The sequence below is a fragment of the Mytilus californianus genome, unplaced genomic scaffold, assembly GCF_021869535.1.
Source record: "Mytilus californianus isolate M0D057914Y unplaced genomic scaffold, xbMytCali1.0.p SCAF_2, whole genome shotgun sequence".
NCBI classification, from domain to species: Eukaryota; Metazoa; Mollusca; class Bivalvia; order Mytilida; family Mytilidae; genus Mytilus; species Mytilus californianus.
The window spans coordinates 137,755,606-137,779,779 of NW_026262668.1; the positions used below are offsets into that span (position 1 = coordinate 137,755,606).

A 24,174-nucleotide genomic window follows, 5' to 3' on the forward strand; every position below is an offset into this window, starting at 1 on the left:
CAAGTTTCATGTTTTATCAAAAGAATGAAATTTAATCAACATGATCAAATATCATAGAATTTTCAATAATTACTAGTACAGATTTTAAAAATCAGTCCAGATCAGATGTCTATTCTTTATCTCAGCATTTCCTTATTAATGATTTTGTTCATTGAAGTGGTGTTGGTCTAGTCATATGCTGCTCAGTTTTATAGTTTTTTATTATAAGTCATAAAAAGTTTAATTTCTGAGTGATGTTACATTTCATGAACTCATACAATGTCATTCTTAGTCACATCAAAGACATATATTCTTTTGTAACATAAATCACCATGAACTAAATTAACTTTTATTCACTGAAACTACAAAAGCACAGGAACAATATCCATGATATCAATTAAAATCATACAGTTAGTACCTCTTTGCTGAAACATACATTTTTTTTATTTTTTGTTATAAACTAAATGGCCCAATCATTTGACAACATGGCCCATTAATTCTAAAAATTCGTAAGGGTTCCGCAGAACCCAGTGTCTCGCCTACTTTTGCTGCTAGTCACAGACTCAACAAAAATGGGGAAAAAATTATTAAAAATTTTCCTATAGATACTATCTTTTGATTGTAAGAAGCTTCTGTCCAAGTTTGGTAAAAATCGAGAATGGTTTATGAATCTAATACATGTTTTAAAAACTTTAACTACAGACTGTATGTAATGTTAACTGGAAGAAAAACTAAGTCCATTTATAAGTTATATATGGAAAAACAGGAAATACATTTTTACAAAATTTCCTTCTAGTAAATAGCTTTTGATCATAAACAAGCTTCTGTCCAAGTTTGGTACAAATCCAGGATAGTTTAAGAAAGTTATTAAAATTTTTAAAACTTTAACCACAGAGTGAATGTAATGTTAACTGGAAGAAAAACTAAGTCCATTTATAAGTAATATACGGAAAAACAGGAAATATATTTTTACAAAATTCCCTTCTAGATACTAGCTTTTGATCATAAACTAGCTTCTGTCCAAGTTTGGTACAAATCCAGGATAGTTTAAGAAAGTTATTAAAATTTTAAAAACTTTAACAACAGAGTGAATATTTGTGGACGCCGCCGCCGACAACGGAATGTAGGATCGCTATGTCTCGCTTTTGCGACAAAAGTCGCAGGCTCGACAAAAATGGCCCATTGATTTTATTTTTTGGGGGCCCTGGGCCCATAGAGAACAAATCTTTCCAGATCACTGATTAACCATTGAGGTGACCTCCAATGACTGCCGACCGTCATATAACCCGATATAAACATAAATTTAGAAAGAAATAGATAGCGAACCCGTGCAATTGGATTTTTCTAGGTCTGTTTGATTTCATATTATAGGTTGAAAATATATGTTAATTTTCGTTTTTACCTGTATAAGAATGAGTTTTTGTGGATCGAATTAGTCAATCAAATGATTTACCCATGTTTCACTTTCAATGTTGACATTCTTTTCCTTTTAATAACTGAACACGCCTAATTCATGCGTAACCCATCTCTAGCTAAGGGGTTAAATTGAAGGTTACATGAATACAGATTCAATGAGGTTGAATTATTCACTTGCAAGTTAATAATTCATCAGCGACATTTCTTTGCTTATTTTGACAAAATTGAACCAAACTGGCTGCTAAAAGCAAATTATTATTTCGCTATTTCACTTTCATTAATGATTGAACAAAAAAAAACATATTCTAACGTTTTTTTATATCTTGTAGCTAATCCCCCTTTAATACATGATAAAAATCTTGTACATGTAATATGGAGAGAGCTTTTATAGGCTGTGTGTGCCTGTTGCTCAATCCTTTTCATATCTTAATGAATAAAAGATGTTTAAAATTAAATTAAGATTGTAATGTCTGTCTGGTAGGTCCTGATCACAAACATAGCTTTAAATATAAAAAGCTTGGTTTGACTTTTGAATGCCTTAAAGTTTATTGAAGATACTTGATATTAAAATGGCCAACTACTAGAAGGTATGAGCTGAATAAGATTGGAATGTGTGTCCCAAAGGTTAAGGTCATTTTTTTTATATCAAGATGAATATAAAGGGTTATATAAATATTAAATAAGTCTTGCTTACATCACCTCTTGTTGTGTCTATCTGATATCTTTATATTGTCTGTGATTGTTTCAGTAATTACCCATGAATTATCTTTATATTGTCTGTGATTGTTTCAGTAATTACCCATGATTGATCTTTATATTGTCTGTGTTTGTGTCAGTATTTACTCATGATTTATCTTTATATTGTCTGTGATTGTGACAGTATTTACCCATGATTTATCTATATATTGTCTGTGTTTGTGTCAGTATTTACCCATGATTGATCTTTATATTGTCTGTGATTGTGTCAGTATTTACCCTTGATTTATCTTTATATTGTCTGTGTTTGTGTCAGTATTTACCCATGATTGATCTTTATATTGTCTGTGATTGTGTCAGTATTTACCCTTGATTTATCTTTATATTGTCTGTGATTGTGACAGTATTTACCCATGATTATCTTTATATTGTCTGTGATTGTGTCAGTATTTACCCATGATTTATCTTTGTATCGTCTCTGATTGTTTCAGTAAATACCCATGAATTATCTTTATATTGTCTGTGATTGTGTCAGTATTTACCCATGACTGATCTTTATATTGTCTGTGATTGTGTCAGTATTTAACCTTGATTTATCTTTATATTGTCTGTGATTGTGACAGTATTTACCCATGATTTATCTTTATATTGTCTGTGATTGTGACAGTATTTACCCATGATTTATCTTTTTATTGTCTGTGTTTGTGTCAGTATTTACCCATGATTGATCTTTATATTGTCTGTGATTGTGTCAGTATTTACCCATGATTTATCTTTGTATTGTCTCTGATTGTGTCAATATTTACCAATGATTTATCTTTGTATTGTCTCTGATTGTGTCAGTATTTACCCATGATTTATCTTTATATTGTCTGTGATTGTGTCAGTAATAACCAGTGATTGATCTTTATATTGTCTGTGATTGCCAGTATTTACCCGTGATTTATCTTTATATTGCCTCTGTAAGTCTGTCAGAGATTCCTCTTGTTCTTCCATTTGATCTTTCAGAAGTTCTACTTGATACACCAGTGAATGTTTTTCATTATCAAGTTGAGCATTTGTCATCATAGCTTTTTTAAATTTCTCTTCCATTTCTCGTAACTTTGACTGTAATCAGAAATAACAACACAACTATTATTTTTAGGAGTTTTTGTATCTTTTACCTTCTGTAATCTTTAAGCAAAGAGCAAACATTATTCAATTCTTAACACGTTATAATAAATATTACTACACCTTTTCAAAAAGGGAATTGAAATCATAAAGGTAATTGATTAAGTAGATTACATAGATTCTCTTTAAGCAGATGTGACAATGTGGCTGGATTACATAGATTCTCTTTAAGAAGAAGTGACAATGTGGCATATTTGTTCACAGTTAGACATACAAAATCAATTCTTAAAACTATGTGGCCATACATCACTCATTTGACAATAACATGAGACATTTGCATCAATTATCAACTTCACAGTTTTTTGTGTTTCAATGTTTACCCGACTACTGTGCATCACAATACATGTATGTAGTTTGTGTTTGAATTGGGTCAGAATCCTCTCATTTAAGAATATGGCTATAGAGATACACCAACCAGAACAGTTTTAGAGTAAGATATGATGGAGAGATGTATGAGTATTTATGGTGTGACTCTTGTATGAGTATTTATGGTGTGACTCTTGTAAATAAAACAAAGACGAGTATCTACCTGTTATACTCCCTGGCATGGAAAACACAATGTATGTTAAAACTTTACCTTGAGTTCCCTTGTGAAATCTTTAGCATTTTGGGACAGGTCAAGGTCATCAATAGTTGAAGTAGATTCTTCACTCCCTCTTCTGTGTTCAATACGTGACTGAAATATAAAAGTAATATTCAAGACTTGTAATATAGAAGACTCCTTGTTCTAAATTAATAGATTCAAAAGATTTGTTTAAATAAAGTTTGTTTGACTGATCAGCTAATCTGTTGCCCTTAGTTTTCAATGGTTTGAAAGTAAAACAAACCTAACACTAAGTTAATAACTATTGCTATACTGATATCAAAAATATTAGAGAAAGACAATATTGTACACCCATGAGAAGTGTAACAATGATGTCAGCTGGAGAAAGGACAGTGATAAAGTGTTGTACTTATTATCAAATATTTACATACAAAATTATCAAACAAATAAACGTTAAAACAAACACAAAATATGTGTTAAAAGTAAGCAGTGGTTCATCTATAATAACATATGCACTAAATAAAGGAAATCATTTGAAAAGTATACTATTTTTATACTTGAATATTAACTAAACATGACCATACCCGGGATTCATCATCTTGAGCAGCTTTTTGACGTTCTTCTTCCTGTTACACAAAGTAGTTAGTACATTAACTCAATAATTTGCATATAAAAACTTCAAATACAGCAAAACAGATTTCAAAATCCTTCTTCTGATGCCATTAACAATAAATTATGCATAAAAATGAGGTCAAATTATGCATGACTTCAAGGTCACTAATATTGTTCAATACTTAGCAGCAGAAAAATGCACTTAAAACACAAATCTTTAGACATACCTGTATATTTATTTCGGGAATATTATAGACAATAAGTAAAACTTAAGACATTGAAATGATAATTCCCTGCATTTATAATGTTCACTTTCACACAAAAATACATTTGAACTAAAGAGAAAATATGATTTATTTTTGAGAACTGCACAAGCAGATCTTAGAGTTCTTTGTTTATAGTAAAAGACAAGTGATATTAAATTATGTGCTTTTTGTGTCAAAATACGAAATATTTTACAGAAAAAGTAATATAAAAAGGGATTTACAAATATGCAATACATTACAATAAATGACGATTTCTAGAAAAGAGTTTGCCTTTTATCTATTTTTTCTTTTTTTGCTGTTTCTGCTATTTGGGGTTGGAAAGTTGTGTTGACATATGTAACAAGAGTGCACACACTGAAATGTGTTGACATATGTAACAAGAGTGCACACACTGAAATGTGTTGCCTGTTTTACTCATCATTGAATTTATGTTGAAAGTGTGTAATATGAATATCGAAGATTTTACTACAAGTATCACATAAACTTAACATTATCAATGTTCTTTGAAAATAATGGTCAGATGAACCCTGCCAGACAGACACCTAACAATCATCCCATACACCAAATATAGTGGTTCTATTGCTTATAGAACTTGAGAAACAGATAAAACCACAAAAACTTAACATTTACCAAAGAAGCATGAAAATGAGGTCAAGATCATATGAACCCTGCGAAAAAACATGTACACCTTACAACCATTCCATACACCAAATATAGTTGACCTATTGCTTATAGTATCTAATAAACTGACAAAATTATGAAAACTTATCATTGACCAATGAACTATGAAAATGAGATCCAAGACATACGAACCCTGCCAGACAGACATAAACACCTTACAATCATTCCATATATACCAAATATAATTGACCTATTGCTTATAATATCTGAGAAATAGACGAAACCACAAAAACTAAATATTGTTCAATGAACCATGAAAATGAGGTCAAGGTCAGATGAAACCTGCCAGACAGACATGTACACCTTACAATCATTCCATACACCAAATATAGTGGCCCTATTGCTTATACTATCTGAGAAATAGACCAAACCACAAAAACTAAACGTTGTCCAATTTACAACTAACAATCATTCCATACACCAAATATAATACTAGTTGACCTAATGCTTATAGCATCTGAGATACAGACGTTACTACACAACTTTAACCTTGATCACTGATCCATGAAATAAGGTCAAGGTCAGTGTACCCTGCCTGACAGATATGTAGACGTTGCAAGGAACCAATATATGAAATATCGTTACTCTATTATTCCTAATAAGTGAGTATTTCGAATTCACTTCACAATAAAACTGCAGTTATTTTCAAGCAGTCACTGAACCATGAAAATGAAGTCAAGGACAATAGGGATATGACAGACAGAAACTTTGTAACATATGGCATCTGTTTACCAGGTATGAAGTATCAAGGTCTTCTACCGTCTGAAATATAAAGTTTTATACAAATAGCTTATGCCTTTGATGGATTGTAATCCCTACATGTATGTCTCACATTCTGCAACTTTCGTTGCAGGCCAGACAATAAACTAAAAAAAAATGTTGATCTCATCTCAGAATGTTTTAAAAGTAGTACAAATAATTTTGTGTCATAAGGAAAACAAACTGAAAGCAAACATTCCTTACTCTTGCCATAATTTTAATATAATATCTAATAAAATGCTTCGCTGGGGCGCAGCTTGATACGGCCGCAGAGGTCGAACCCTGAACAGTTGGGGCAAGTATGGACACAACATTCAAGCTTGATACAGCTCTGAATTTGGATTGTTATTAAATATTTGACACAGCATAGGTTTCTGACACAGAAAGAATGTGGTCTAAGAACTTGAATTTTTTTAAATTACCTATTATGGTCCAATGTCCAAAATCAAAATAAATGGTTAGATTCAGCATATCAAAGAACCCCATATATTCAATTTTTGTTAAAATCAAACAAAGTTTAATTTTGGACCCCAACTTGGACAAACTTGAAAACTGGGCCCATAATCAAAAATCTAAACACATGTTTAGATTCAGCATATCAAAGAACCCCAAGAATTCAATTTTTGTTAAAATCAAACTAAGTTTAATTTTGGACCCTTTGGACCTTAATGTAGACCAATTTAAAAAACGGGACTTGAAATTAAAAATCTAAATACACGGTTAGATTTGGAATATCAAAGAACCCCAATAATTCAATTTTTGATGAAATCAAACAAAGTTTAATTTTGGACCCTTTTGACCTCAATATGAACCAATTTGATAGCGGGGCCCACAAATAAAAAATCTAAATTCATGGTTATATTCAGCATATCAAAGAACCCCATATATTCAATTTTTGTTGAAATCAAAACAAAGTTAATTTTGGGCCCCAACTTGGACCAACTTGAAAACTGGGCCCATAATCAAAAATCTAAACACATGTTTAGATTAAGCATATCAAAGAACCCCAAGAATTCAATTTTTGTTAAAATCAAACTAAGTTTAATTTTGGACCCTTTGGACCTCAAAAAAGACCAATTTAAAAAACGGGACCCAAATTAAAAATCTAAAAACACCGTTAGATTTGGCATATCAAAGAACCCCAATAATTCAATTTTTGATGAAATCAAACAAAGTTTAATTTTGGACCCTTTTGACCTCAATATGAACCAATTTGATAGCGGGGCCCACAAATAAAAAATCTAAATACATGGTTAGATTCAGCATATCAAAGAACCTCATATATTCAATTTTTGTTGAAATCAAACAAAGTTTAATTTTGGACCCCAATTTGGACCAACTTGAAAACTGGGCCCATAATCAAAAATCTAAATACATGGTTAGATTCAGCATATCAAAGAACCTCATATATTCAATTTTTATTGAAATCAAACAAAGTTTAATTTTGGACCCCAATTTGGACCAACTTGAAAACTGGGCCCATAATCAAAAATCTAAACACATGTTTAGATTCAGCATATCAAAGAACCCCAAGAATTCAATTCTTGTTAAAATCAAACTAAGTTTAATTTTGGACCCTTTGGACCTTAATGTAGACAAATTTAAATAAAATGCTTCGCTGGGGCGCAGCTTGATACGACCGCAGAGGTCGAACCCTGAACAGTTGGGGCAAGTATGGACACAAAATTCAAGCTTGATACAGCTATGACTTTGGATTGTCATTAAATATTTGACACAGCATAGGTTTCTGACACAGGATGAATGTGGTGTAAGAACTGGAAACAATTTAATTTACCTATTATGGTGGAATCTCCATAAACTAAATTGTTTGTTAATTTCAATATATCAAAGAATATGTAGAATTCAATGTTTGATGTAATGTAATAAAGTTGAAATTTGGACCGTTTTTGTTCAATGTGGACCAATTTGGTAACATGTATAAATAATCAAAAATCTAAATACATGGGAGCCCATTTAAATACATCATAAAGGTATTAAAATAGAAAGTGACATCATAGTCATGGCTAAAAATAAACAAAAATCCTTAATCAGCAACATTTAAAGTAATATCTAAAAATAAAATTCCTTTGTAACCATAAAAGCCCATTTAAATACATCATAAAGATATTAATATAGAAAATGACATCATAGTCATGGCTAAACATAGCAAAAAACCCTTAATCAGCATCATTTAACAGTAATATCTAAAAATGGAAATTACATCATAAAGGTATTAAAATAGAAAATGACATCATAGTCATGGCTAAAAATAAACAAAATCCTTAATCAGCATCAGCAACATTTTATAGTAATATCTAAAAATAAAATTCCTTTGTAACCATAAAAGCCCATTTAAATACATCATAATAGATATTAAAATAGAAAATGACATCATAGTCATGGCTAAACATAGCAAAAACCTTAATCAGCATCATTTAACAGTAATATCTAAAAATAAAAATTTCTTTGCAACCATAAAAGTAAAATAGAAAATGACATCATAATCATAGCTAAAAATAAACAAAAAATTTTTTTATTGGCAAATTTTAAATGGAGTTTATTATACTAAAACAATAAATTTGCAACCATAAACATGATAAAACCCCATTTAAACACATCATAAAAGTATTAAATAATTCAACTACATCATAAGGCTATAAAAATAGAAAATGACTTCATAGTCAAGGCTAAAGGTAAACAAAAAACCTTCATCAGCAAAATTTTATATTGGCAAATTTCCAATGAAGTTTATTACACTAAAATTGTTGGCAAATTTCCAATGCATTTATTAACAATAAAGTTATTGGCAAATTTCCAATTTACATAATTTAAAAGCAGTGTAGATGAGATATTTAAATGAGTTTGAATTACCAACCTTACACTGCTTTTAAATAATGTTCTTTACTCAATTATTTGTCTATTAAAATGGAAACCCTTGTTTTTTAACCTTTTTTCCCCTTATTCCTTAAACATTAGAGCACACTAAAAAAATCCTTATTTTCGACCAATATTTGGCCCCTTATTCATAAATGTTTGAGCAATTAACCCCAAAACTCAATTCCTACTTTCTCTTCGTGATAAAAAATAACTAACTTAAAATGTAAATTTTAAACAAAAAAAAAAGGAAAAAAAAAAATTACCCCTTTTTTGACCCCCGCCCCCCTTATGATTCATCACCCCCACCCCCCTTTCCCCCCAAACCAAGCTCAATAACAGTCTTGCCTTTGTGGTATGGTACCTTGTAATACAATTTTAGAGAGATCCATACACTTGAACACAAGTTATTGTCTAGAAACTAAAAAATGCTTATTTTAAACCCCTTTTTAGGCCCCTTATTACTAAACGTTTTGGGCAATTACCACAACACTCAATTCCAGCTTTCCCTTTGTGAAATGGAACCTTGTAGTAAAATTTCAGAAAGATCCATACACTTACACACAAGTTATTGTCATGAAACTAGAAAAATGCTTGTTTTTTGCCCCCTTTTGGCCCCTTATTCCTAAAATTTTGAGGCAATTAACCCCAAAATCAATCCCAGCATTGACCCTTTGTGATATGGAATCTTGTGGTACAATGTCAAAGAGATCCATACACTTACACACAAGTAATGTCTGGAAGTTACAAAAATGCTTATTTTCGGCCCCTTTTTGGCCCTTAATTCCTTAACTGTTGGTACCATAACCCCCAAAATCAATCCCCACCTTCCTATTGTGGTATTGGACCTTATGGTAAAATTTCATAGAGATCCATTCACTTAAACTAAAGTTAGAGTGCGAAAACCATTGTGTATTCGGACGACGACGCCGGACGACGCCGACGACGACGACGCCAACGTCAAACCAATATACGACCTCAAAATTTTTTTGCGGTCGTATAAAAACAGGACCAAAAATTAAAAATCTAAATACACGGTTAGATTTGGAATATCAAAGAACCCCAATACTTCAATTTTAGATGAAATCAAACAAAGTTTAATTTTGGACCCTTTTGACCTCAATATGAACCAATTTGATAACGGGGTCCACAAATAAAAAATCCAAATACATGGTTAGATTCAGCATATCAAAGAACCCCACATATTCAATTTTTGTTGAAATCAAACAAAGTTTAATTTTGGACCCCAATTTGGACCAACTTGAAAACTGGGCCAAAAAATCAAAAATCTAAATACATGTTTAGATTCAGCATATCAAAGAACCTCATATATTCAATTTTTGCTAAAATCAAACAAAGTTTAATTTTGGACCCTTTGGACCTTAATGTAGACCAATTTGAAAACTGGACCCAAAATTAAAAATTTAAATACACTGTTAGATTCGGCATAACAAATAAATAAATGTGATCAAAGATTTTACAAATCTAATGCGCCATACTGTGCAATTAAAGATTACTTCTTGAAATTTTTCAATATTTGAAATTTGAAAAAAAAATAATATTTGAAGAATAATTCTTTTTAATTTCTGAAATCTGAAATGAGAAAAAATTGACCCCCACAATTTCTTTTTATCCCCCCCTTTTTTCCCCAAAAAAATTCTTTCCCTCAAGATATGGTCATAATCTCAATTCAAATTTCCAATTGAGTTGGCAACCATAATTACCCATTTAAATTTACCATAGTGCTAACTTAATCTATTTTATAATAGAATTAAAAATATACTGTCAAATCTTTCATATGGATTTTTTTGTAAAAAAAAAAGATGCAACATTTGCAGATATTTTTACTGGTCTTCCTTTATAGATATGCATTTCTTTAAACATAATTTAAAAGCAGTGTAAGGGAAGTAACCAAAATGTTGTATTTTGATTACCTCCCTTACACTGTTTTAAATTATCTTTATTGTTCATTAACCATTACTTTATACATAATTTAAAAGCAGTGTAAGGGAGATAATCTCAATGATGTATTTGATTTATCTCCCTTACACTGCTTTAAATTATGTTTTGAACAAAAGTATTTGTCCATTAACCAGGACAACCTTGTTTTTCCCTCTTTTTTGCCCCTAATTCCTAAACGGTTTGAGCCATAACCCCCCAAAGCAAATCCTAACCATCCCTTTGTGGTATGGAAACTTGTAGTATAATTTCAGAGAGATCCATACACCGCTCCACAGTTATTGTCTGGAAACTAGAAAATGCTTATTTTTGGCCCCTTTTTTGCCCCTAATTCCTTAACTGTTGGTACCATAACCCCCAAAATCAATCCCAACCTTCCTTTTGTGGTATTTAACCTTGTGGTCAAATTTCAAAAAGATCCATTCACTTAAACTAAAGTTAAGTGCGAAAACCAGTATGTCTTCGGACGACGATGCCAGACGACGACGACGACGACGACGCCAACGTCATACCAATACACGACCACAAAATTTTTTTGAGGTCGTATAAAAAGTACAAGTGTGCACACACTGAAATGTCTTGCCTGCTTTACTTACCATTGTTGAAAGTCTTTAAGATAAAGATTTTAATAGAAGTATCACATTTAAAGATCCATGACAATGAGGTCAAGGTCAGAAAAATCCTGTCAGACAGACATGAACACCTTGCAATTATTCCATACACCAAATATAGTTGACCTATGTTTATGGTAATTGAAAAACAGACCAATAAACAAAAAACTTAACTTCGACCAAAGAACCATGAAAATGAGGTCAAGGTCACATGATAATGACTACACAGACATGTACACCTAACAATCATTTCATACACTTAATATAGTTGACCTATTGCTTAAAGTACTTGAAAAACAGACCAAAACACAAAACCTTGACCCATGAACCATGAATATGAAGTCAATCATTCCATACACCATATATAGTTGACCTGCTGCTTATTGTATCAGAGAATTTGACCTAATCATGTATTAACTTTATCCTTTATCACTGATCCATGAAATGAGGTCAAGGTCAGGTGAACCCTGAAGGTATCTGTATACAAGGTATGAAGCATCCAGGTCTTCTACCTTCTGAAATATAAAACTTTATACAAATAGTTTACATCACTGCTGCCGCCGCCGCCGGATTGTAATCCATAGGTCTCGCATACTGCGACAAAAGTTGCAGGCGAGACGAAAATGCATTAATGAAAGGAATCACCAAAATTCATGATTCAAACAGCTAACACACTGTCATATAAAGCAATCAACATCACATTAAATTATCAAAAGCAGAAAATTAGATGCATGTAAACTTCAATGTAACAAGATGCCTGTAAATTACCTCTCGTTGTTGTCTTTCTATTTCTTTCGTTCTTATTTCACGAGCTTCAGCTCTTGCTGCTCTCCTAGCTGCAAGTCGTGCTTCAGCCTGTAAAATACAAGTATAACTTTAGTTACTTAAAAAATGGGTACATAAATACATTTTTATATATGTATGACAGCAAACTAAATATTATGTATCATGATTGTACATCTCTTTGTCAATGAAGTGTGAAATGTTGGTCTGAGTGAACTACTTCATTGGGAGGTTGCATTTGTTATACTCCATTACCTGCATCCTCATATTTAGTTATACTAGTTCATCCAAAATTATAGATTTTTACGTAGGTATTAAAATGAACCTTTCACTGGAGAAAAAATTCACAAAGGCCAGTAATGTACATTGTATATTGTAAGTGATCTACTTTTAGTGGGTGGCTGTTTCTTTTTCTAGAAGCATCCAAACACCTCTGCCCTTCAATCTTAGTTTAGATCAATTCTCACAGAGTTTATGTTATATGTCAATTTAGACTTGAGAACTAACTGTAGTCTGTAGACCCAAATGTCAAGCTTACTCCATTTTCCCCCAAACTTTGTTGAGGTGAACTAAAAGGAAATTTTTTAGAAAAAACTATATGGATTTCTAAACAAGGTACCGGTATGCCAATATAAACCTTTCAAAGTTTATCTGAGTAAATCTGAATATCATTACAGATTTTCCCATGCATGTTTCCATTTAATTAAAATTCATATAGAATTTCTTCCATTACATTCATGCATTGCTTTTCCTAGAGATTTTAAGCAAGGTGGATGTAGTGCTTCAATGCATTAATCTAGACACCAATCCTTAAAAATATATAAGTCCCTTTTACTCTTTATTAATAACCACTAACTTTCAAAAGCTTTCTAGGGAAAACCCTGACATGTACATGATGTACCATTTAGACAACACAATGATTGTTAAATAAAAATAATAGAGTAATACATGGACGTAGAATAAAGTGATATATTCTTTGCAAATTCCTCTCATTTATTTAATACACATAAAAAGTCGGTTAAGATAAAAACAGCCAACGGATGTTGTGCATGTTGTGTGTGAATCATTACTTATATCTACAATGTAAATCACAGTTCCATGTGTTACAGTCATGTTATAATTATCCCAACAAAAAACAGATCTGCAGGGAAACTATTATCTATAAATAAAACAATAGCATGTTTATTTTTGTAATCACTTCATCATAAATCTAATAAACAAATACACAATTAGTGATACATGTAGGTAAAATGCCCGAAATTTGGAAATAACAGTAATTTTTGACATTTTCAATATAAAACAATGAGATCTACTTTTAGTACAAAAAAAGATCAATTACTTCGGTCTTCTAGTAATTTACACCCCCCTTTTTTTTAAATACTGATACTATTGGGTCACTGACCACATGACAAGACTTGTTGGAATTATAGAAAAAAAATGTTATCGATTTATTGATAAAAGTGTGAAACAAAACTTAAATGTCTTCTTTTACTGCACTGAAATTCTATATAAATATACTTTGGGCATTGCAATTGGAAGGTGTCTCCCTGTACAAAAGTTACTGTATGAAATAAACACGTACTATAAAGTACAGCTGCTGTAATGCACATCAATTTCTTTTCTCATGTGTCAATGAAGATACATCTTGATAGGCCAAGTGTAATTTAGACTTATTTATCATGTTTATAGCTACTAGATATATATATGTCTCTAGTCTAGAAAACATGTGAATTTTTGTGGTGATGTCATACTCTTAGGTACATGTATGGCAGTAAATTTAATATGATAAAACTTGTCAGCAATCTTAAATAATGGTTGTCTAAGAAACGTATCTTAAATCACCATAACTGTTTACTTATCATGCTTTTAGACATTTAATATGTGTATATATATATAATAAGTGTATTAAACTTTTTGATTATCAAATATTAAAATAAGAAGATGTGGTATAATTGCCAACGAGACAACTCTCCACAGCATGACAAGAGACCAAATGACACCGAAATTAACAACTATAGGTCACTGTACGGCCTTCAACAATGAGCAAAACCCATACTGCATAGTCACAATTATAGGGCCCCAAAATGACAAATGTAAAACAATTCAAATGAGAAAACTAAGGGCCTAATTTATGTACAAAATAATGAACAAAAAACAAATATGATATACAGAAACAAACAACAACCACTGAATTAACGGCTTCTTACTTGGGACAGGCAAATTCAGAATGTGGCAGGGTTAAACATGTTAGCAGGCGCCCAAGCCTCCTCCTAACCTGGGACAGTGGTGTTAACAGTACAAAATAAGAACAAACTATAAAAATCAGTTGAAAAAGGCTTAAATTAACTCATCATAAAGATACAAACAGAAATTCATATAACAAAAACAGAGTGGATGTGGCAGGGTACTTATACATCCCCACAACAAAAAGACACTAAGTACAGATCTGAGAGTACTTGCAGTTACTGACAGCTAGTTCAAAGCCAATAACAACTAATAAAAAAATCATGCATCTAAGACTAAAATATCAATCGGTACACATCCAACATCCAATTGATTTAGTGTAAAGACGTCATTAACAGTCAGAGAAAAACATGACCTTATGCAATGCCAAGATACAGATATCGACAGATTGTAGAGCCATGAATGTGCATAAGTATATAACAATAATATTTAGTTTGATTTTAATTTACTGATAACAAAATCAATAATAATACCATTTTAACAATATTCTAAGATCTAATTACAGTGTTGAATTGGTAACCTTTTAGAATAAGTTTACCCAGGTCGTATCTAAATTTACAGGCTCAGTAAACAACATCTCTGTAAAAATTATACTTTATTTATTAAAAGAAGGCTTATTCTATAATTGTAAGATTTCCCCCTTTTATGCTAGTGTCATACATTATGTTATTTAATAGCTTAGAATTGTTTCAACATGATTTATAAACTAATTCTATAGTATTCCAGTCATTTGGCATAAACAGCATGGTCATAAGTCTTAAGAGGTCAATGAACCAACAAAACATCATCTGTCACTTCTATGATGCAATAGTCAATTAATCATTTATATAAATAATTGTTTGTTAAAACATTAACATTTCTCTCATACTGTATGTGCCTGTCCCAAATCAGGAGCCTGTATTTCAGTGGTTTTAGTTTGTTGCTGTATACATATCATATTTGTTTTTCATTCATTATTTTATATATAAATCAGGCTGTTACATTTTCTCATTTGAATTGTTTTACATTTGTCATTTCTGCACCTTTTATAGCTGACCATGGGGTACGGGTTTTGCTCATTGTTGAAGGCTGTTGTTAATTTCAATGTCATTTGGTCTCTGGTGGAGAGTTGTCTCATTGGCAATCATACCACATCTTCTTATTTTTATATAATCTAGAGGGATTAATGAAAATGTACAAAATGTATGATGTTATATTGGGACATGCAAAGGCAAACAAAGGCACAAACTTTGTATGGACTGGACATAGGATATATATATGAGTTTGGTGTTACCTACCCTGAACAGTTGGGGCAAAAATGGACACAATATTCAAGCTTGATACAGGTCTGAATTTGGATTGTAATTAAATATTTGACACATTATAGGTTTCTGACACAGAATAAATGTAGTCAAAGAACTTGAAATTGGTTATATGATTTGAATTTATATTCAATTAAAGATTTCTTGCTGTTGTGCAATACACTGTGCTGTTGCACGTTCCCCCAATACTTAGTTAATCTGTTTTCAGACTACGTACTTTGACTTGGATGGAGGGTTGTCTCATTGGCACTCATACCACATCTTCTTGTATCTATATATACAAAGAATTAGCAAAATAAATTGTGACCCTCAATTTTTTTTTTTTGGAAAATTGATAATTTCTTAAATCTTGATGGAAAAAAATTGCCCCCCCCCCCCCCCTAAAAAAAATCATATTTAAAGAAATTTCTTTTTGTAAAATGTGGTACAATTTAAGAGACATCCATACACTTAAACACAAGTTATTGTCTGAAAACTAGAAAATTGCTTCTTTTGGCCACCTTTTGGCCCCTAATTCCTGAACGGTTTGGGCAATTACCCCCAAAATGAATCCCAACCTTCTACTTGTGGTATTGAACCTTGTGGTACAATTTCAGCGCAATCAAAATTCTTATACACAAGTTATTGTCCTGAAACTATAATAAACAGCTGCGCCATGAGCGCATGATACGCCCGTCGTCTTGTGTGTGAATTTTTATGCAATAAGCATAAATAGTTTCTGACATACGGCGTGACATGCGAAAACCCCCTTTTTAAAAAAAAAAAAAAAATCAATATCTATAAAATAAAATCTTGAATCAAAACCAAAAAGTATACAGATCTTTAGATTAATATAACTAAGAAGTGTGTAAAATTTTAAGCAATAATCATAAATCGTTTTTGAGATACGGCGCAACATGTGAAAAACCCCTCCCCCTTTTTTTACAAAATACTCAATAACTCAAAAATAAAGTTTTGAATCAAAACCAAAAAGTATACAGATCTTAAGGTTAATATAACTAAGAAGTGTGTAAAGTTTTAAGCAATAATCATAAACTGTTTTTGAGATACGGCGCGACATGTGAAAAACCCCTCCCCCTTTTTAACAAAATACTCAATAACTCAAAAATAAAATTTTGAATCATCACCAAAAAGTATACAGATCTTAAGATTAATATAACTAAGAAGTGTGTAAAGTTTTAAGCAATAATCATAAATTGTTTTTGAGATACGGTGCGACATGTGAAAAAAACACACACCTGTTTTAGTTACTAAGTCCCGTAACTCAAAAAGTTTTAATCTTATTTTCACCAAAAAGTATACAGGTCGTTTGACCATCATAAGAAACAACTATGTTAAGTTTCATGAAATTTGGATAAGTCATTCTCAAGTTACGGTGCAACATGTTTACGCCGGACAGACAGACGGACAGACAGAGGACATTTGTATAACATAATACGTCCCGTCAAAAATTTGACGGGCGTATAAAAATGCTTGTTTTGGGCCCTTATTCCTAAACGGTTGGGACTATCACCCCCAAAAACAATCCCTGCCTTCCTTTTGTGGTATTGAACCTTGATTGAATTTCATAGAGATCCATACACTTAAACTAAAGTTATTGTTCAGAAACCAAATGTCTTCGGAAAACGACGACGACGTGATAGCATTATACAAACGCAAATTTTTTTTGGGTCGTATAAAAATAAGAAGATGTGGTATGATTGCCAATGAGACAACTTTCTACCAGAGACCAAATGACGTAGAAGTTTACAACTATAGGTCACTGCATGGCCTTCAAAAATGAGCAAAACCCATACCACAGTCAGCTATAAAAGGTCCCGAAATGACAAATGTAAAACAATTCAAACCAGAAAACTAACAGCCTGATTTATGTACAAAACAATGAACAAAAAACAAATATGATATATAGCAACAAACGACAACTACTAAATTACAGGCTCCTTACTTGGGACAGGCACATACAGAATGTGGTGGGGTTTAACTTATTTGTTGGTGCCAAACCCTAATATACATTTTTGTTTAGGGGTCAGCTGAAGCCCAACCCCGGGGAGGGATTTTCTCGCTGGGTAGAAGACCCATTAGTGGCCTTGGGCTGTTTTCTGCTCTTTGGTCAGGTTGTTGGTCTCTTTGATAAATTCCCCTTTTCCATTCTCTATTCTAATAATAAAAGGAATGAACATAAACTGTTGACACAGAAATATGTCTCGCCTTTAACATGTTTATGTAATTTTGATAGTATAATGCAAATATTGAAATTAAAATGGCAATATTTAAACACGTAAACTATGCAAAACATTCAAAGTCAATGAACCATGGCTGAAGGTTCAGGGTTAAATTATATATCTCCATGGAAATGAGAAATTCATGTTAACTAAACAAAAGTTTCCCTCTGGATGAGGGATTTTCTATCTGGGTTAAAGACATATTGGTGGCATTGGGCTGTTTTCTGCTCTTTGGTCTGGTTGTTGTCTCTTTGGCAAATTCCCTGTTTCCATTTTCTATTCTAATAATAAAAGGAATGAACATAATCTGTTGACACAGAAATATGTTTCGCCTTTATCATGTTTATGTAATTTTGATAGTATAATGAACCATGGCTGAAGGTTCAGGGTTAAATTGTATCTCAACATGCTCAAGTTAATTATAAGCCAGTCAAGGGATCTCCATGGATGAAAATTTAACGATGGAGGAACTTTTACCATGACAAAACCCAGCATCTACCTAGTGTCCTGATCGAAAGTATTTCAATCCTCCATTTCTATGTAAGGAATGGTGAACAGACTGATATATTGCTTATTATTTTTATTTCATTATGGAATAACCAATATTTTTTATTAATTGTCATTTGTGATAATTTCAATGTCAAGCCTGCATGCCTCCCGTTAGGTCAAAAATGGCTACAAGCTGTCCTTAAGGTTTCCAAGTCATTTTCTTGCTATTAAGGTAATTGTTTAGGACTTAGAAATTGGGGGGGTCTTTTTTTCACTGTCAAATTCAGAAGTCATGAACCAACAACAAGAAGTTTTGTACCCGTTTGAAAAACGTTGAATAAAGATTCGGAGGGCAAATGTTTACAACTTAAAATGTTTTTAATGACTTGAAACTCAAATGCAACATGCATCTTTCAATTCTGAATGTAAACCGTATGTATTAATTTGATTGTAAGCTATGAAATGAATTCGGAATTACGATACAAAATTTCTTCAGATTATCAAGTTGCAGTTAATACATGTATTCATGTATTTAAAATTGTAAAGTGATTCAATAATATCCATAACTGTTGTACTTGTGTTATTTTGCATGAAATCATGTTCTGTTTTACGTCTTATTTTGTACTCATTTAAAAAGGGGGATACTGATTGCGTAAGTCAATATAAAAACTGACTCCATTTTCGGAAAATGACATCTGTAACAAACATAAACTTTTAGCTGCCTCTTTACAAGCAGAACCAAATACAATGAAAGTTCCTACTATGTACTGGCTTCCGAAGCTGCACAAAACACCTTACAAATATAGATTTATTTCGTCTTCAAGCCATTGTTCCACTACTAAACTGTCTATTCTACTTACAAGTACACTTGGTACAATCAAAAACCTGGTATTAAATTGTTCAAATAAGGCCTTTCATTTGAAAATAGTGGAATTAATTACTTTTGGAGTGTTAAAAATTCGTTGGAAGTACTTGATAAATTGCATGCTTATATTCGTGATTTCGAATCTGTTCAAAGTTTTGATTTTTCTACCCTATATATACCACTTTGCCATATAATCTTATTAAGAAAAAATTCACACACCTATTTAAATGGGCATTTAAAAAGTCAGAATGCGAATATATATGTTCTAACTCTTTTAGGTCATTTTTTAGTAACAACAGACAAAAGAACTATGTCAATTGGACCTGCTTTGATACGATAACTGCCCTTGAATTTTTACTAGATGACATTTTTGTTCGCTATGGAGATTCCGTATATCGGAATTCCAATGGGGACTAATTGTGCACCATTTATTGCGGACCTGTTTCTGTATTGTTATGAGTTACAATTTTTGACTAAAATCTGCAAAGACCCATCAAAACAACATTTGATACAAAAATTTAATAACACTTTTAGATATTTGGATGATACATTGGCTCTCAATAATGACGACTTCAGTATGTACACTAAAGAGATTTATCCTACTGATCTGACTTTAAATAAAAAAGGCGACATTCACCTCAAAAGCTAACCAAACTTTAAACAGACTTATTCAGAAGGGATATAGTAACGATACTGTTATCAGGTCATTAAAGATGGCATATTTTGGTTTTAATATTAATTCACTCATAGGGTCTTTGAATCGGAAATAAACACATTTATTCTAAAACCAGTTGTTGGCATGATATGGGTTATGTTCTTCTCATATATTTTATGATGCCAGGTATGATACTAAACCGCTAACGGGAGGGATTGTGCTCGATTTTCATATGATGAAGACAAAATCTTTCAATCACTTTAATTGAGGTCAGGAGCTGGCATATCAGTAACTGCTAGTAGTCCTTTGTTAATTTATGTATCATTGTCATTTTGCTTAAGTTTCTTTTGTTATCTATTCTGACATTTTTGCGCCTGTCCCAAGTCAGGAGCCTCTGGCCTTTGTTAGTCTTGTATGTTTTTTTTAATTTTAGTTCATTTATATGTTTTGGAGTTTAGTGTGATGTCCACTTTCATTGAACTAGTACACTTTTTTGTTTGGGGGCCAGCTGAAGGCCTCCTCCAGGTGCGGGATTTTCTCGCTGTGTTGAAGACCCATTGGTGGCCTTTGTGCTCTTTGGTAGAGTTGTTGTCTCTTTGACACATTCCCCATTTTCATTCTCAATTCTATTTTATGTGTTCGACCTGTTACACTTTTTTCTTCGTAACTGGATTTAAAATTTATTTTTGTAATCTAAATTTTCATTAGCAGTTGCTGAAACGTAATTAAATAATGCATCTAATCATCTATCTTGATAAAGTGTTCTCCTGTCAGGTGTGTTGATCTACCTGTACAAGTGATTACTGATCATTAGCTGGATATCCCTCAGGGCTTTACAACTGTAATCAGGAGGAATCTTTGGATTATAATACAATAAGGGTTATGCAATTATTTGCAACTGATTATAATTGGTAAAAAAAATGGCGGTGGCTAGCGAAACGAAAACAAATTTTGACAATGGTGGGGATCATTTGAAGATAGCGGAAGATAATTTACCAATGGTGGTGCGCCATCATAAAACAGGTCATGGAGATCCCTGATCTCCATGGAAACAAGCATTCTGAGAGTATTGCATGGCAATACATACATGTAGTCCCCTACCGGATAAAAATTCATTATACTGGAACAAAATGCTAACTTGTTCTATAACTTGTCATGGTGTAAACAAAAAGTAAATATCATGTCAATATCTTCAAGCATGACTAAAAACAGTGTGGAAACTGATTATATGAGTGAATTTTTCAAGTCCAAGGACCATAACTCTGCACAAAATTATTAGACATGTTAGAGCGAAACAAATATTTTAACTTGATCTGTAACTTGTCATGATAAAACTATATACCAATTATCAATCAATATCTTATAAGCATGATGAAAAAAACATTAGATATGATTATAGTTCTCTAAAGTTTTATATGATGTAATACAGTACAGTGTATATCTATTTTCAAATTATATCAAATATAATTAATAGTTCCAAATATTTTTTCTTTCATTTGTCAAAAACTAGTATAGATTTGTAACTTATCTATAAAATGTCAACAACTTTTATCTACACAATGTAATGTATTGAAATATATACATTAATAAAAATAGATTATTATCTAATTAAAGGATTTCTCTTCATAGTTTTATATATATATATATATACATATATACAAGTCTAAATTGAAAACAACGTTCAAACCTATGATTGCGTTGGATAAAAACCTCAATTTTTATACGTGTGCATGCAAAACAAATTTCTTGTTAGAGGGGTCTTAATACAGCACAAACAACATTTTCCAAAAGACCAAAAAAGTGAAAAAGTATATTTTAACAAAACGCATTTGACTAACAGGTCTAACAACAAATGTTCTTAAATCCTGCTGACTGCCATTGGCGATTGCCAAATAAACGGATCACAAGGTGTAATAAATGGATCTTAACTTTAAATTTAATACCAAACAGAAAACAATAAACTTATATAGAGCATTCAGAAAATTAGTTTATACTAAATAACAAACAAATCTGCCAAAAAATTCTTCAATTAATTTAACAAAGAATGTCTTTTAAAAAATGAGTTATCTCCCTTTGTACAGAAATATGGTTTAACATAAGTACTCTAACATTAGATATGGTCCAGAGTTATGTCCATAACTCTGGACTAAATCATCAGACCGGAACAAAATTCGAACTTGATCTATAACTTGTCATGATAAAACTATATACCAAACATCAAATCAATATCTTCAAGAACGAAGAAAAAAAGTGTGGAAAGCTGATTTGCCTGACTGACGGATGGACAGACGGACGGAGTGCAAACCTAAAGTCCCCTTCGACTTCGTCGGTAGGGGACTAATAAGAAATACCAATGCATACCAAATATCATTGTTCTACCACTAGTGGTTCCTCTTAAATTGACCTTATCACAAACTAATACATGACATGTTGTAAAGAAGGCAAAAGTTCCAAAGCCGAGTGGTCTAAGTAGTCCAACTACTGTATCACTAGCCGGTTGACATTGAGGTTGTGAATTTAAATCCAGAACAGGGCAGGTTTATTCTATTCCAATCTTAATTCACTAGGATTCTTAGTTTTCCTACAAAAGGTCTGAGACTCTTTCTGGGCACTCTGGCTTCCTCCACCAAAAAAGAATTGATCGCCTTGAAATAGCCAATTGTTGAAAGTGGCGTTCGACACCAATCAATCAAAGTCAATAGACCATGACCGAGGAAGCTGGGCCAAATAGTCTCCATGGAAAAAATATGTGCCAATGCTAATATCATGAATATAACTGCATACTAAATATCCTTCACCTACCAATACACCTTATTGCTATTTGTCCGCCATTACTGGACATCACAAAGGTTCCCATAAAATTTTGACGTCATAATACAAAATATCTGACGCCACAATGGAAAAGTGATTGTTGTATGACGTCAACACTTCAAGCGGAACAGATTCTCAGGTCAGCCGGGACAGAATTCCAAATAGCGATAAGGTGTATAGATGTTCCCCATAAACTGACCTAATCACAAACTAATACATTGTTGACGCCACCACCACTGCAGGAAACATTTCACTTAAGTCTCGTTTTTTCTACTTCAGTGAGGGGAGACAAAAGTCAATTTCATATTAAATGTGTTGTCTCAAGAATAAAGTGCTTGCTATGGTGGAAATGGACCATGCCCACACAAAGTGGGAACCGAAGTAATTATTTGCATAGCTGTTCTATATTAAATATTGTCATAACTGTAAGCTATACTTAATATATAATGCAATAGCTTGATAAGAGCTATAACTATAATATCAATTAATGCATTTAATTTGAACTCTTATCCTTTATTTAGAGTCGGTATGTGCAAATACAAGTATAAATCCTGATAGTGATATACGATATATGCAATTTTTTTGCAACTTACTTCTTTCGATATCTGATTTAAAGCTTGGTCCTCAGCTGAAAATTGTTGTGTTGCTGACCTTCTCCTTCCAGATGCACCGCTCATTTTGCAGTTGTAAAGTTAGTAGGATACTCAAATGTTATCCTGAAACTTGAGCCTAGCGGTACTCAGCCGCAGGAGTTCGTCTACACACCCACTAAAATTTGTTGGTTTGCGTTTGTTTAGAAATGATTTCAAGATCAATGTTGTTTTTCTATATAGAACTTAATTGTCAAAATGTTTTGGGAAGTGTATTATGGAAGGTTCATCATTGCTTCTGTCGAAAAAAGATACTTTTGAGACTACTTTCCCATTAAGCATAGCAATATGGCCGAAACCCGGATGTGAAGTCATATTTGGGTCAATAAAATTTTCGTATAAAAATAGACAAAACGAATCATTTTTTGTACGAAACGAAATCATAGATAGCTGTTTTGTTAGGTTAGACAATCGAGCATGAAACCTGGTTTATGAGCAGAGACATATAATATATGTGGAATCAATTGATAGCTTCAGGGATGCACTGATTCAGATATGCAGGAGCCAAACTCTGGAAAGAGCTACCGAAAAAGATGAGGGAAGAAATGTCTTTGGGTCGGATTAAAAGTTTGGTTGGTAATTTAGAG

At 32.2% G+C, this 24,174-nt stretch overlaps 1 protein-coding gene across 1 annotated transcript in view; it reads right to left on the reverse strand.

The window, feature by feature from the left end:
• The window catches only part of LOC127731187 (leucine-rich repeat flightless-interacting protein 2-like), a 38,950-nt gene extending 15,066 nt beyond the window's left edge, over positions 1 to 23,884 (reverse strand). The window contains exons 1-5 of the mRNA XM_052240134.1: positions 23,531 to 23,884; positions 12,336 to 12,422; positions 4,390 to 4,431; positions 3,839 to 3,937; positions 3,028 to 3,198 (exon numbers count right to left, since the gene is read on the reverse strand). Of these exons, the coding sequence (XP_052096094.1) occupies positions 3,028 to 3,198; positions 3,839 to 3,937; positions 4,390 to 4,431; positions 12,336 to 12,422; positions 23,531 to 23,614 (483 nt within the window). The 5' untranslated portion in view covers positions 23,615 to 23,884. The remainder of the gene's footprint in view (positions 1 to 3,027; positions 3,199 to 3,838; positions 3,938 to 4,389; positions 4,432 to 12,335; positions 12,423 to 23,530) is intronic.
• Between the last annotated feature and the right edge of the window lie 290 nt (positions 23,885 to 24,174).